This window comes from Bos mutus, chromosome 9 (assembly GCF_027580195.1).
Source record: "Bos mutus isolate GX-2022 chromosome 9, NWIPB_WYAK_1.1, whole genome shotgun sequence".
In the NCBI taxonomy this organism is placed as follows: Eukaryota; Metazoa; Chordata; class Mammalia; order Artiodactyla; family Bovidae; genus Bos; species Bos mutus.
Genome location: NC_091625.1, coordinates 96,442,128 through 96,458,287, shown reverse-complemented (window position 1 = coordinate 96,458,287; position 16,160 = coordinate 96,442,128). Strand labels below are relative to the sequence as shown.

Here is a 16,160-nt window from a genome sequence, read left to right as displayed (position 1 = left end):
GGGAGGAGGCCCGGTCCCCAGTCCCTCAGCAGGGGAGCAGCCTACCACAAAGACCACATACCTGACACCTCGCTCTCAACACTCAGGTGCCTGCACTCGAGAAGACACATTCGTGTCCCAGAGCAGACAGACCAGTGAGCACTCCCCCTTGCTTCATGCTTGTCCTCTGTTTACGGTTCGATTCTTTCATCATATATAAACACCCAGTTTATAAAGAGCTTCTGTGATTAGCATAACATTCCCAAAACAGTGTCGGTGAAAACACCTCCTTGGTAGGCTGCAGAAGTGCCCACCAAGACGGACACAAAGACTGATACTTGCAGGCCTACTCCACTCATCAGGAGGCTTTAAATTCTTCCCCTTTTATATAATCAAGCGGGTGCATCCTGTGGCAGGATTTCTCTACTTCAAAACTGCCACGCTGGGTGGACAGCTTTTCTCGGGGGGCGGGGGGGCACACTGTCCTGTGCATCATGGGATGTATCCCGGCGTTCCTGGCCTCCACCCAGCAAACACAATCAGAACCGTTCCGACACCACCACACGTCCCGGGGGCAAGTCACCCCCGGCAGAGAACCACTGCTCTAAGGATGACAAAGCCCAGGACAGGGGCACACAAGAGGTACGAATGTTTGTCATTTTCATGTAATTAGACACTCGCACGTGTAGAACAGAACCGGGGAGCAAACCAGGAGCGAGAAAGGAAGGCAGCCACGCAAGGATTCCTACCAGAAAAGCTTTCCAGCCTGTGCTTCTCCTCCCCGGATGTAATGGGTTATTTCTTTGGTGAAATTCCATTCTTCTTCTAACAAATTTTTTAAACTATGAGATGCTTGAGGTAATTGCTGTAGCATTTGGATCCAGCTTCTCATGTAATCAAAATATACCTTAAGATACAAAAAACGCAAAAGGAGATATTTGAGAACAGGATTCAACAACTCACAACTTTCATCCCTGTTAACATGAAAATTTTAAGTTGGACAAGAGGAAGGGGGACCACTCAGGCATGAAGTGAAGCGAGATTCTCCATCACTACTAACTGAGGTCTAAATAGGATTTTTCTTTAATTGTATAACTCAACTCCTCAGCAACTGAACATATTATTCACAATTGCTGCAAGTTACCGGAGAAGGCAATGGCACCCCACTCCAGTACTCTTGCCTGGAAAATCCCATGGATGGAGGAGCCTGATAGGCTGCAGTTCATGGGGTCGCTAAGAGTCTGACACGACTGAGCGACCACTTTCACTTTTCACTTTCATGCATTGGAGAAGGAAATGGCAACCCACTCCAGTGTTCTTGCCCGGAGAACCCCAGGGATGGGGCATCCTGGTAGGCTGCCGTCTGTGGGGTCACACAGAGTCAGACACTACTGAAGTGACTCAGCAGCAGCTGCAAGTTACTAAGAAAATAAAACATTCACACTGTACAGAAAAATACAATGAAGTAAAAAAAAAAATCAAAATAATAACACAGAAATTTTCATGTTTAATATACTGTGAATAATATTCCTTTAAGAGCGTGGGACCTTTATTTCTTTAATTACTTAAGTTTTAGATGGTTTCTTACATGTTGTTGCTGCTGCTGCTAAATCACTTCAGTCATGTCCAACTCTTAGCGACCCCATGGACTGCAGCCCATGAGGTTCCTCTGTCCATGGGATTTTCCAGGCAAGAGTACTGGAGTGGGGTGCCGTTGCCTTCTCCATCTTACATGTTAAGAGGAGGCAATGAGCACACTTCTTCCCACAATTATGTTCCAAGCATCCACGTTCTCATGACATAATTTTTCAAGGTTTATGACATATAAATTATGATCTATAACCAAAATACTTGATTGTTCTAAGGAGGAGTTCATGTCCACCACAGTTCATCTTCCAACAGCTTTCACAGTGCTAAAATTCTTGTTTTATCTGCTGCTTAGCAGGGTTTTACTATGATGTACTTTTTTTCTCTCAAGACAGGCTCACAACTGTTATTGTATAAAACATCACTGTCTGTGGATTCTTTTACTGAAAGGATACCTTGACTGGGTATAAAATGTTTGAATTACACATCCTCTCCCTCAGAGCCTTGAAGACTTTACCCCGGTAGCTTCTAACACGCGAGTCATGTTAGAATAAACAAAACTGCTGACAGACTGATCTTCACCCTCCCCACCCCCTGAAGGCAGCTTCCTTTCCCTGCCTGGAGGTTTACAGGCTCCCTTCTCCAGGCCTGGATCCCAAGGACCTTAGCAGGCTACACCTTAGGGTTCTCTGAAATGAGGGTTTTCTGAGATCCAATAATAATTTTCAGTAGGCAAAAACTCTGGAGTTTTTCACTTAAAGAAAACTATCTTCTGTTGTATCTTTGGAGTTTCTGGGTCCTCCTCCACCTAGGCACTCGGCATGAATCGCCAGTCACAGGTCCATTATGAACATGTGTAGTGGAACCTGCGACTTAACAGGTCTATGCCCATCTCATCCCAACGAAACAGGTCTTTTGCACATCAGGCTCTGGACCTCCCTTTCCACTCCTGGAGGGCAGCTTCATCTCCCTGGCCTCCCTGAAACTGTGCTGTCCTGAGAGCCTTCTCAAGGGGCAGCTGCCTTACAGAACACCGCAAGGGCTGCCAACGGTCGCATCTTTGGGTATCCCGTTGCTGCTTTCAAACCAGCATCCTCACACAGCCTTATTTAAAAACAAAAGCAACACTCTGCCCCTTTAAGGTTTCCGTGATCAGGAATGCCCTGGACACCCCGTGTCCGCACCATCATCTACTGATTTTCCACGGCCCAGAGGCAGCCATCACACAGCAGCCTGCGCTGCGGCCTTCTCTCCGTCCCAGGCTCAGCTGTGTGACTTAAATAACATCTGGGGCGCCCCCCCCCACCGATTCAGTTCCATTCTCCAACTGCCTCTGGTTCCAAGCACCTTTCCTCCTCTCTGACGAGCTTTCCTTTCTGATCCTAGCATTTACCAGAACCACCCCAAACCCAGTTCAAACGTTCTGATGCTGAAACCTCCTCTCCTCCCTGCAGTCTGCTTGCCCGGCTCCCCTACTACACTGCTCCCCTCACTTCATCGGGAGCTCTGGCGCCCTGGCTCCTCTTCTTCTTCAGACTCACTCCTCTCTTCCTCAGTTCCCTGTCCTCCTGCCACAGTGCTCCTGTCGGCACAGCTGTGTCCCTGCCACCTCCCCACACCCTGCCACCCCTCAATGCCTTTTCATGTGCCTGTCACAACCCCAGAGCGAGACAAGCCCAGTGCCCTTCCCCATGTCCACTATCCTCCAGAAGCTGAGGTCTCCAAGAGCCACACCACGGGGAGGGGCTCTCTTCTACACAGTCACATCTGCCAAGCACAGAGCACACGTTCCTGGTAATACCTGAACCTCTGCTCAGCCCATTCACCTTCTCTCTACAAACACAAGTTTGAAATTTCTCCATTTTCCTCACATGGCTAAAATCCATCGCAACCCATTCTCACAGGTGATGTCACCTCTCTTCATTAAAAAAAAAAAAAAAAAAAAACTCTGTTATTAGATATAAAAGCTCTCCTCATCCTGAGATAAATAACATGAACGTACATACTGTTTTACCATTCTTCCCTTTTTAACAGTAGAGGCACTGGGCTTCCTGCCAAGCCCAACACTTGTGTTTTGAGACCCATTTCCTTGTGGAACCCGAGGAACCTTGCACTCTCAGTCTTCCCTTTCCTCTCATGTACATGAGATTTTTTTTTTTTCATTTCCTTCATTCAACAAAATCAATCCCAAAGGCTTTCAAATGGTCTCAGCTATCTTCAATTTAAAAAGCTCACTGGACCCATCATCTCCAGTACTCATCCGGCTGCAAGAACTAGATACCCAGCAACCTCTCTCTATACCCGCTCCATACCCAACCCATCCCTGAGTTCTGCCAATTTCGAGGGATTCAACCCCTGTGCTTTTCCCTAAATCTATGCTTTTCCTCTGTAACCCAGGGACTAGCGCGCGCACCACTAGACGAGACCCTGCGTGGTCTTTCTCCAGGCTTGCAGGACAGGATACGCTGCAGACAACACGACGGTTTCTGCACACCACACGCCTTCTATCCTCCTCGGGGCATGAGCTCAGGGTGTCCTCCTCGGGGCCATGCCCTGCAGCCCTCCAGCCTGGTCACACCCCGAGATGCCACAGCTCTAATTCATCACTGTACGAGCCCTCCGTGTGGAAAGGAGGGCGGGATGGTGCACTAAATGATGTGCCCGCCTCTCTGAAGGCCACAGTCTCCTTCCTTCTTGACGAAACACTGGTTTTCTTTGGGTTCCACCAGTTCTCAAGTTATGCCCCTGCACTACTTCATCTAGGACACTCTGGGACACAACTTTTAAAATCACTGATAATTTCTAGTCCTTCATCTGTAGGATTACGGCAATGAACTAAGGGACATGATGACTCACACAGAAAACTAGAAGCAAAGTCAAAACTAACTCCCAGTACTGCTAGGGTCCTCTAACCAGCTGAGAGTCTCGGGACTTCCCTGAACCCAGGCTGTCGACCTCTCCCACGCACACGATGACCTGTACGGCACAGCTCACCCACCCAACGCGCACCCTTCCTGCCTCAGTGAACATCCCATAAAAGATGCGGCAAGTGCCTTTGTGAGGCCATCAAATACAGTTTGGAAAGCAAGGCACTTTTTGTCTTTTTAAACTTCTGGTTTAACTACTCACAGAGACAATAACTAATTTGCTTGCTGTTTTATCATAACTATTCAACAATAGGCTTTTCCGACACAAGGCATATATAAAGTATTTCAAAACATAGCCACATTTCATACATTTTCTGTATTCTCCCAAACAATAAAAAAAGTCACTTTATAGTCAAAATTATTTCTTGCAAGATGCCAGATGTAGTAAGTCCTCCCCAGCCATACCCTTTCTTTTCTCCTTCTGATAGAGGCTGAAAAACTGAATCCTTGAGGCCCAGCCTGCCCTAGAGAGAGGCAGCCACCCAGCAGGTCTCGTCAGGAGGATGTAGGGGACTTCTGCTGACTGGGGCTTCCAAGGGAGGTTTTGCTCTTCTGGACCTAGCTGACAAGGAGACTTGTCCCTCTGCCCCCTTCTCATCTCTTCCAGCCTAGAAAGTGAGGGTGGTGTGTCTGGAGGTGCTGCAGCCATCCTGAAGCAGGATACAGGGAGCTGTCAAGCGAGGGTGACGGCTCTCCAAAAACAATATGACGACAAGCCTTGCTATCTTCTATACTGTTTCATCAACCTGCCACGTCACGTAACCATCTGTGCACCTACTCAAGCGGCGCTAACACGGGTTTACTATATACTAACACTCCACCAAACACTACGGAAGGCAGAAGAACCCCAGTCACAACCCCTGGCTCATGCAGCTTTCAGCCTAAACTGGGGAAACCCGAGGACAGATGAGCAGAGCATTACTAAGTATTAGACAGTTACGATCGGAACCACCGGAGGAGTTCAGAGAAGAAGTGCACAGATGCACACTCGGAGTGAAAATTGTCAGCTAACACTCGAAAGTAAATCTTCAATGGAAGGATGAGGAGGAGAGGAGACACTTAGAGCAGGAAGGAATAACAGGAGCACAAGCAGAGAGCTTAGAAGAGCCAGGAGAAGACACACAAGTCAGACATCGCCCGCACCCCGGGCCCGCCCTGACCATCAGCATTTTGTGCAGGTCCTCCTCGAAGGCGTCGATGTTGCAGTCGGTCTTCTCCAGCTGGTCTAGGACCTCGTGCAGCATGAACTGGTAGTACTGCTTCATCAGGAGGCCGCCCTTCAGCACCTCCTTACACTCTCTCACCAGCTGCAAGACAGCAGGCACAGTTCGACCGTCACACACATGCTACCAGACGACCAGCTGGTTCTCACACAGTTCCCGCGCAAATTCTCAAAAAACTCAGAAGTGAGCAGTGCCTCTGAGAACCCTAAAATACTTTCCAGATTCTTTGTCCATTCGTTCACAGTGAAAATAAAAGTATTTAATATCACAGCGAGAGTACACAAAGAAAATATATATGCAGGAAACTGATATGCTAAAATACATTCTTCTACAAATAAAAGTTTTACAGAAAATAAATTCTACAGAAAAAGATTTATTTTTCTTCTAGCTCACATTATGAGACAAGGGATATAAGACAAAAAAAAGTTCCTCATGAGACTGGTCCTTTTTAACAACAACAACAACAAAACATTAATAAAGATTCAAATGTACTCACATACCACAGAGCCCGGGGGCCTTTGTAATAATTTAGCACAGTTAACTACTGTGATTTGTGGCTTTTACCATCAAAAAAACTGTATCATCATAAAAACAAACAAAAAAAAACCACCTAAGATAAATCTGATGGAATTAAATAGAAGTGGTGGGGGGTGGGGGTGGCGCAAGGTGGGGAATTTTAAAGAAAACAAAAGGATGAGTAAAACCCACTGCCACCATGTGCAGGCCCCGGGAGGCACTGTGAGAACGGAGGTGAGACGGAATGACAGGACCTGTACAGTCCTTCCGTTAATAACACGCTGGGCACATTCCCCCAAATTCTAACCAGCAGGGGCTGTGGGACTAGATCACAGTTAACATTAGCCTTAAGATGCATTAATCAAGACACAAAAGGAACCACAGCAGTGCTACAGGGAAAGTAAACTGGTGCAAACTTACCAGAATCCAAAAATATGTGACTCACTAGTTAGTTTTCACAGTTTATACTCAAACAGTAATCAGAGATCCAGGCTAAAACTGGCCCACAAATATACTTATCACAATATCATTGAGAACAATGAAGATCAGGTACACTGGCGCTAATGCGGTAGGGCACCAGGGCAGTCATTTACAGCCTCATTTCTGAACGTTTATGGTGAAAACTCATATTCTTTTCTTTTTAAAATCATTACATGTGTAGAAAGCATGTACATATAGAAAAACAAATGGAGAGAAATATACCAAAATGTTATAGCAGTTACCTCTGAATAGCAGAATAAGAGGATAGCTTTCATTTTTCTCTGTACTTTTGAAATTTTCTGTACTTTTCAGATTTTCTAAAATAAACATGGATTGCTTTATAACAAGATCCCCTTAAAAATGTTTTTAAAATAATTACTCACAATAGGGGAGAAACGGTTAGAAATAAATCTATTAAAAAGTATTAACGTAAATTTCTGTTACGGATGTCACTTAGGTGCTTTACAACTCAATCTGAAATCATTATAGTCACAATTTCTATTTTATTTTTACTCTAATAATGCTACACTGGGCTTCCCAGGTGGTTCAGCAGTAAAGAACCCGTCTGCCAGTGCCGGAGACACAGGTTTGATCCATGGATTGGGAAGATCCCCTGGAGGAGGAAAGGGCAACCCACTCCAGTATTCTTGCCTGGGAAATCCCAGGGAAAGAGAGCCTGGCCGGCTACAGTCCATGGGGTTGCAAAAGATCTGACATGACCTAGCAACTGAGTAGCAACAAAGCTACATCAATCCAAGTATTGGTTTTTTACTTTCCAAAATGTTTTCACATAAATGACTGTTTAATCCTCATAACAGACCCATTAGTAAAAGGTCAACTCCCCCGTCTCACCTGGTTACATTCCCTAAGTTTGTATTTGTTCCGTGGGGAGGGGAGGTAAGGTATTTTTACCAAACGTCCTAAGTAACTGCTGTGATATGGAGGACAAGTGAAAAGAACGGCCCATGTGGACCGTAGCCAGTGACCAGAACCAAGACGGTGAGAAGGAAATAGCACAAAGGAGGACACAGAGCTCGGGCCGGTGCTGGGCGGGAAGAGAGGTGATGAGCTGCAGGGCCGGCCTCCAGTCCTATCAGCCACCGGGAACAGACCACGCCAGGGCCTGTTCTGTACGTCTCGCCCCGCCTGTCCTTCAATCGTCCCCGCTGCCCGTCTGACATTCAGGGCCAGTGAGCTCCCAGACCTAACTCCTGGGGATGGACCATCGCAGGCCACACACACACAAAATCAAAATCCAATGTGGCTATTTCATATAATGAATGTCAATATGGGAACATCGTGAGGCATCAATATAAACGCTCAGTCTGGTAGATACAACTGCTTCCAGCCATTCCTCTATTACCTGTGGAGCAGCAAACTCCATGCAAACCCCACCCAAATTAATAGTAACTGAGAAAGCAGAAGCTGCCATTACTGCTTAAACTGTACCAGTGCCTAAGCAAGCAAAATGTCCACACTCCCCCTCCCTGCATACCTCACACCTTCACCTGTCTACACAAAGCTTCAAAAAGAACAAAATGATAAATTAAAGAATTGAAAGTCTCTCTTATGAATGAATTTTAAGTTTCCAGTCTTCAAAGACTGATGGGATGAGGACACAGAGGGTCATACCAGCGTGGGCAACCCTTTTAGAATGAGGAAGTGGAAGACAGAAAGGGTGGAACCACCACCTCATTTTTAAAGACTGCATGGAAAAAGAACATTTTAAATTACCCAACAGAGAGCAGCTTAGAAACACTAACATACACTAATTTTCACTATTTGCAACAATTAGAGGAGGAAAATCCTAAAAAGAAAAATTTGAGTCTATAGAAAAAATATAGTAAGAACTCGGCATTTTCTGAAAGTCCTTGAGACAAACCTGCTTAATACTCAAGAGGGATGGCTCTCCAGCGGGCCTCTGTTCCAGCCTTAACTTGAGACATTCGTGAATGACGTTCAGAAGGACTCGACAGAGGACCAGGAAGGCAGGCTCGAAGGAGGGTAAATCCATGGACCTCAGCTCCTCCCAGGACACGGTGCTGCACTTCTGCTCCGAGGAAGGCGGCGTCCTGGACAACTGCACATAATCTGAACCCCACATGGGATCTGGAAATCCAGAAAACTGCAACGCAAATGCAACAAAGCGTGAGACAGCATCCAGGAGAACTTCCTAACGCTGCACTCACAAACTACTGCTCTCTCAAATTCGCTGACAAACCAATAAAACCGTAATTTTACAGGAGAGATAATCTTTAGAATAATTCACCATTTTCAACACAGAGCGAAAAAGCTCTGGGAGTATTAGAAAACAGTAACAAGAACTAACGCAGGAGACCTAAGAGGCACGGGTTCGACCCCTGGATCCCTGGAGGAGGGCAGGGCAATCCACTCCAGTATTCTTGCCTGGAGAATCCCATGGACGAGGAGCCTGGTGAGCTGTGGTCCGTAGGGTCGCAAAGAGTCGGATACAACTGAAGAAATTTAGCACACACACACACAAGAACTAAAAATAAAATTGTGTAACACCTTTATCAAAAAAGCAAAGTAGAAAAAGAATCAAGCTCATCTTTTTCATCACACATTTTTTATCGTACTTAACTGGAGCATTTAGTTCTGAGGTTATACACAGTATTATTTACAACTATCTCTAGACTGAGAAAACCAGAGAATTGTTAAATTTGAGAGAAGATTACAAAACCAGATAGCCATTTGTGAAACATAAAAACTGTGGGTTTGATCAAGTCTTTTGTCCATCTGTTCTCCTGAGTTACATCAAAGGCTAAAAAAAAATCATAAAATGAACCTGGTCGGTCCCACTCAGAATCTGTCTGTCTTCTGTTTCCTAGGAATCCTGCTGTTGCTCACCGTTCATACAGTTACCCATCAGATTCCTCACACTCTCCCCCTGAAACTGCAGATCTAAAGCTCTCCCAGTGTTCTTAAACCTCTGGCAACACCATCCTTGCCTTCTCCTTTTATTGAGAAAACTGAAGCCATCAAAATTCGAAAATCTCAACTTTTCTTCAACTTATAATATCACTAATTACAGCTACTCCTCTTAACTGGTCTCCCAACTCACATTCTTTTATTGTCCACACATATTTTTGCATTTAAATTAATACATACTTTTAGTTTCCCGTAACAGGCAACAATTTCTAAAATAGCTGCATAATTTAAAAAAATGATAACTTGTGATAAATGTGGTCAGGGTTAAGACATGTCTGTGTGAACGCTTTTGGCGGTATAAATGCTCGTTTCTTCTGGTGTGGACAATGACATCAGATAAAATGTTTATTTAGAGCTCTACAAAACTCGGCAAACTTTCTAGGATAAAATTCTGAAGAACAGTCTTGGCGTTCTCTGTAGTTCCAGCCTGCTGATTCATCTGCTTCAGGCTCACTGGGAAGGGACAATCCCTCCTTCTCAACAACTGTAAGACAGTCCGGAGATCCAGCGGCCAGGCCCACCCAGCTCGAGGAGACGCATTCCTGCTGGCGCTGCCTGCTGCACCAACCCATCCAGAGAGGAAGAGACGTTACAAAGCTCCTGATCATGGAAGAGGGAATGGCGGTTTTAACGAGGGAGACTGAGGTGAAGAATCAGAAAAGCTGACACTGATTTAATAATGCAGGACACAGGAGAGAACGGCAAAAATACTCCTAATGCAAATCTCACTAAACTCCTCTGGGGGAAAAAAAAAACCCAACCAACCAAGATTCCTTAAATAAAATCCTCGAAGGCAGTGAAAATAGGAGGAATTATGTTAAAATCTGAATATACAAATTAGAAATAATTTAGAAATTAACTGCAGAAATGACCACTACAACCTAGGGCAAAAGAAGGAACAGAAATTTTGAGTGACAAGTAAGACACCTGGAGGGCAGATCTAGAAGCTGTAACACAAGAAAAATGGGAGTTCCAGAAAGAATGAAAGGAAGAGGTGGATGAGAGATTTCTGCAGAGTCAAGCTATCCCTGATTTGTGAGGAAAAAGGAAAACACCCTCTGAATAGGGAAGAACTCGAGTATAACTCATTTACCTTCTCTAAAAAACTACCCGAGGAAGAAAAGGAGATTGGAGTCAAATCAAAAGTGGTAAGAATGGATGCCCAAGGAAGTGAGAAGCCGTGAATCTAAAAGAGAGAAGGTATAGGACAGATACAACTCCATGAAGGTAACTCGGCTAAGGACTCCAATTCAAGTATTAGCAAGGAATACTGGAAACTGCAAAAAAATTTAAAAGCATATATATATATAAGGGAAAACTTGGATCTTAAAATTCCCAATTGTAATAAAACACGGGGAGGGGAAAGGGCAGCGAGGTACAAGAACAGCCTAAACCCTCTCCTATTTCTCTGTTTCCCGAAAGTTCTGAAAACAAACATCATGTTTAAAAATGAACAACAGAAAAGGATCATGTTGGAATCCAACACACAGTTACTGTAAGCTGAGAGAGGAGGGGCAGAAGAACCCTACAGGCCATGACAGGAGCCAGAGAGACAAGCCCACCAAACACGTGAGACAGGCCCGACTCCCAAACGACGGGCGTGTGCAAAGCGGGGACGAGCACGCCACGTGGACAGGGCCGGTGCTGACAGACCTCCCGGGATTTCAAGGAAAACAAAGAATCCAGATTTTCACGTGACTTTTTTTTTTTTTAAACACTGGCCACCAAGTCAAAAAAACATTTAAAGGGACTTCCCTGGTGGTCCAGGAGTTAAGAATCTGCCTTGCAATCCAAGGGATGCAGGTTCGATTCCTGGTCGGGGAACTAATCCCACATCCCACGGGGCAACTAAGCCTGAGTACTGCAACCTTGGGCCAGTGCGCTCTGGAACCTGCAGGCCGCGGCCAGAGGGTCCGTGCACCACAAGGACAGGCCCCATAGGAAACAGCGAAGACTCCCCATGCAGCAGCTAAGGCCCGAATCCACCAGATACACAAGCGTTAGGAAAAACATTTAAGGTGCTGTGTGGAACCAAGCGTAACTTGGGGAGGCAGTACACAGTAACAGTGAGGAGCAGGGAGTGCTGGTTTCACACCTCGACTCTACCGCTTACTGGTCTTGCAACCTTGACCAAGTTACTTGACCAACCCCCCTCTATAAAACGAGTATTCAAGACCAGCTACTAGTCTAGTCACTGTCAGCACAGATTCAGTTCTCCACTACAAGCTGGTGAGTTCTGTTCTTTCATCTTACATCGAGTTTGATTCAGCTGGCTCATGTCGGTCAAAAATAATACATCTCAACTTCCTATTCTGTCTCATGTAAGTGTGCTTCCTTTAAGAAAACAAAACAAAAAACCTATAGGCAAATAAGCAAGCATGTGCTTATTATCTTTCCAGTTATTCAATTAGAAAATTCATGTATGTGGGTGGAAATTGGTACAGCCACCATGGAAAACAGTATGGAGGTTTCTCAAAAAAACTAAAATAGAATCACCTTACAACCCAGAAATTCCACTCCTGGGTATATATCCAGAAACAAAAACACTAATTTGAAAAGACGTTTCTTTTCTGTTCTCTAGTCGCTGAGTCGTGTTTGACTCTTTTGCTACCCCATGGACAGTAGCTCGCCAGATTCCTCTGCTCACGGGATTCTTCAAGCAAGAATACTGGAGTGGGTTGCCACTTCCTTCTCCAGGGTATCTTCCTGACTCAGGGATCTAACCCACATCTCCTATATATTGGCAGGTGGATTCTTTACTGCTAAGCTACCAGGGAAGCAATTTGAAAAGACACACACGCTCCAATGTTCACAGCAGCATTATTTACAATTGCCGAGACACAGAAGCAATGTAAGTGTCCATCAACAGGTGAATGGATGAAGAAGATGTGCTACATATATACAAGAGAATACTTGTTGCTATTGTTCAGTCACTAAGTCGTGTGTGATTCTGCGACCCCATGGACTGCAGCCCACCAGGCTCCCCTGTCCTCCCAGAATAGCATCCAGCCATAAAAAGAGAATGAAATCTTGCCATTTGCAGCAACACGAATGGACATGGAGGGTATTATTCTAAGTGAAATAGTCAGACAGAGAAAGACACACAGTGTACGATGTCACATAAAAGAATCTAAAACATACAAGAAACTAGTGAATGTAACAAAAAAAAGCAGACTTGCAGATACAGAAAACCACCCACACAGTGGTTACCAGTGGGGAGGATGAGGCGGGAGGGGCAACGTGGGGGAAGGGATGGAGAGATATAAATTACTTTGTATAAAATAAATAAGCTATGAGGCTACGTTGTACAACACAGGGAATACAGACAGTATTTTATAAATGGAGCATAACCTTCAAACACTGAAAACCACTACACTGTACCTGCGCAACAGATAATATATACATCAGCTATTCTTCAATAAAAAACAATCTCCTCCACATACTGTAAAAAAATAAATAAAAGTCAGAAAAAATAAGAATAAAAAGCTTTTTTTCAAAGCAAGTATACTCCAATAAAAATTATTTTAAAAATGGGTTAGGGCAGCTTTTCTTCAAAAGTTCCTGTAACTTTACTAACAAAGTCAGACAGGTGATGATTACAACAAATAAAAAATTAGCTATGACAACAGTTTTACTGAACACTGACCTTGGAGATGGGCTACGGGAGTACTGTAGTCTACTTAGGGTGTTTCCAAAGGGCTGACTCTCAGCTGCACTGGGGCTGGTCTGGATTCATATAAAGTTCACTCGAGGTTAAGAATATCAGTGCGTATGTCCTACCATGAGAGAGTCTGACCTGCCCTCTAGCCCAGAAGGGCAAAGGCAAGTGTTTTTAAAAGCTCCTGAGGTAATGCTGCTGTGTAGCCAGGCTTAGAAGCCATTGGCACAGTTTAAAGTCCGGTATCCCCAAATCCTGGGTGTGAAGCCCTCCCACAATCTACAGCTTCTGTGCTTTGGGGCAACTTAGCCCCCCATCTCCTTCTCTGAAAAATAACACCACCATTTCATTTGGTTGTTGTATCTAGCACATGGTAAGACTCAATAAATGATAATAGCTTATATATATCCTAGTTTCTAGTTAAAGAGTTGGACTTCCCTACTGGCTCAGTCGGTAAAGAATCTGCCTGCAATGCAGAAGACCCAGTTTCGATCCTTGGGTCGGGAAGATCCCCTGGAGGAGGAAACGGCAACCCATTCCAGTATTCTTGCTTGCAGAATCCCATGGACAGAGAAGCCTGGTGGGCTACAGACCACGGGTTTGCAAAGAGTTGAACACGACTGAGTGACTAACACTTCCCTAGTTTCTACAGTCTTCTGCCCATTCTGAATATAAAAGAAAACCTCTTCAGGGTTTCTTGTGCTTATGGGGAAAAAAGAACATAATTATAGCCAGATCCAAAAGATAAACAATATTTCATTGGTCACTAAGCTTATAATAATTACATGATCCATTCCTAATACAAAAAAGTAATAAAGTAACCAAAAATCTTCCTGGAATTTGGAGTAATATGCATGGTTATACACAGTCAAAGTCAGCTAATTTTTTTTGTACATTACATTAAAATATAGTTTTTCATTTTAAGTTTCATAAGGCAGAACAAAAACAGAGGAGCATAAAATAACTGTATCACAGTCTAGAGCTTAGACATTTTATAGGTGTTCACAAATTAAATGCACAGAACCCAGAGAGTTATATAAGCGAGAGTTATATAACACAAAGAATGAACTTTATAGTAAACATCAGCTAGGACACCAGGGGACCCCAGGACAGACTGAGATCACTGTATTACAAATGCATGCTATAACCGCACTGGAGAATGTGAAGAGAAAGGTGCTCACCTAACTGTAGAAAACTACATTCCATCTACATGCTCTGAGGCTAAAGACACAGAGAACTGTGCGTACAGTTAAACACTACTCTAGTTGGTAAATTTAGTCCTTGGAGGGGTCCTGGTTAGCAATTCTAAGACTACCTTAATGTCAACTAGGCTTGCACAAACATAATAAATCCACTGCAGTAATGGGAGCCAGGCTTCTCACTGCAAGAGAAGTTACAATAAGGCACGGGCAGAGGCAGTGGAGCCGGATCAGCACCTGAGACTTCAGTACGAACTCATGTTCACTTTTAACAGACAGGCAGAAAGACACATATGGAAGTAACTACAGATCTGTGTGTGTATACATGGATTAGAAGATAGATCTATATTTTTTAACTCGATCACTGACAGCGCCTAGAAGCAATGATACCCCAGTAGTAATGAACACATCTGGGGCCCAGGGCTCCGTTCCTAAATACCATTCTCCAATAAAAGGAAGAAGAGCTCCTTAGAGAAAAGGCTGATTTCAGGACTGGAACAGGGAAAATACAAGATGATGCCAAAAAGCAAGAAACTGCTCAAAAGCAAAACCACACACACAAAAAGGAGGAGCAAGTATGACAAGGATACAGAAGCCGCTTGAAGGAGCTCCAATGGCCAAAGCAGGAACAACCTGAGCAAGACAGTAAGCAGCAATACCACTGAACTACAACCCGAAGTAGAAAACCAAGATTTATGCGTCCATACTGAGGTAAATACATAATTGAAAAGACGGGACAGGAGAGGCAAACCTGCTTTACAGAAGAGTTCCAAGTATACACGCCCATACTCCCCACTCCTGGAGGCGGAGCTCAATTCCCGTCCCCTTGAGTGTGGCTTGCACTTAGTGACCTACTTCCAAAGAACAGAGCGTGGAGAGGGAAAACTGGTCACTTGTGGAAGAACCTGCAGACCCACGTGAACCGAGCAGTCAAGGTCGACATCAGCACGAGGGCACTTCACCTTTGTGATGCTCATACAGAAGCCCGTTACACACAGAAGCTCATCCAGTCTAATCGTGAGAAAACATCAGACAGACCCAAATTCGAGAGTATCCTACAAGCCATCCAGGTCATGAAAAATAAGGAACGTCGAGAAACTGCCACAGATCAGAAGAGACTAAGAGGACCCATTGACTAAATGCGGTGGGGTGGCCTTGACTGGATCCTGGAACAAGCAAGGGACATTAGCAGAAGAACAAAAACACGAATAATGTCTGTAACTTAGTTAACGGCATTTTGCGCCAATGTTAGTATATTAATTTTGAGAAGTGGACCAGAGTTGATGACGATGTCAATATCAGAGGAAACTGGATGAAGAGCATATGAAAATTGTGTACTATCTTTGTAAGTTCCCTAAAAATCTGAAAGTATTCATGATTACAAGTGTACTAAAAAAAAAAAAATGCAATTGCATGTGGGTAGTTTTGAAATGAAGGATCAATCTTTTATATATGTTTACATAGTCTCTTGTTTTACTCTTTAAGCTAAAACTGAATTATAAACAACATAACAAAACCTACAGCTGGAGTAGCTGTAGGAAAGGCTACCTAGGAACTACTGGACTGAGACGATTCCTATTAATTTTTAAGGAAAGCTGGGACAGATACTCTACAAGCAGCATCTGATGGAGAAGGAGCAGAA

General features: G+C 44.3%; 1 protein-coding gene across 6 annotated transcripts in view; it reads right to left on the bottom strand.

Moving 5' to 3' along the window:
- MAP3K4 (mitogen-activated protein kinase kinase kinase 4) overlaps nt 1-16,160 on the bottom strand; it is a 105,089-nt gene that overhangs the window by 37,019 nt on the left and 51,910 nt on the right. For all 6 annotated transcript variants that reach the window (XM_070376985.1, XM_070376987.1, XM_070376988.1 and 3 more), the window contains exons 4-6: nt 8,595-8,837; nt 5,654-5,800; nt 729-886 (exon numbers count right to left, since the gene is read on the bottom strand). In XM_070376985.1, the coding sequence (XP_070233086.1) occupies nt 729-886; nt 5,654-5,800; nt 8,595-8,837 (548 nt within the window). The remainder of the gene's footprint in view (nt 1-728; nt 887-5,653; nt 5,801-8,594; nt 8,838-16,160) is intronic.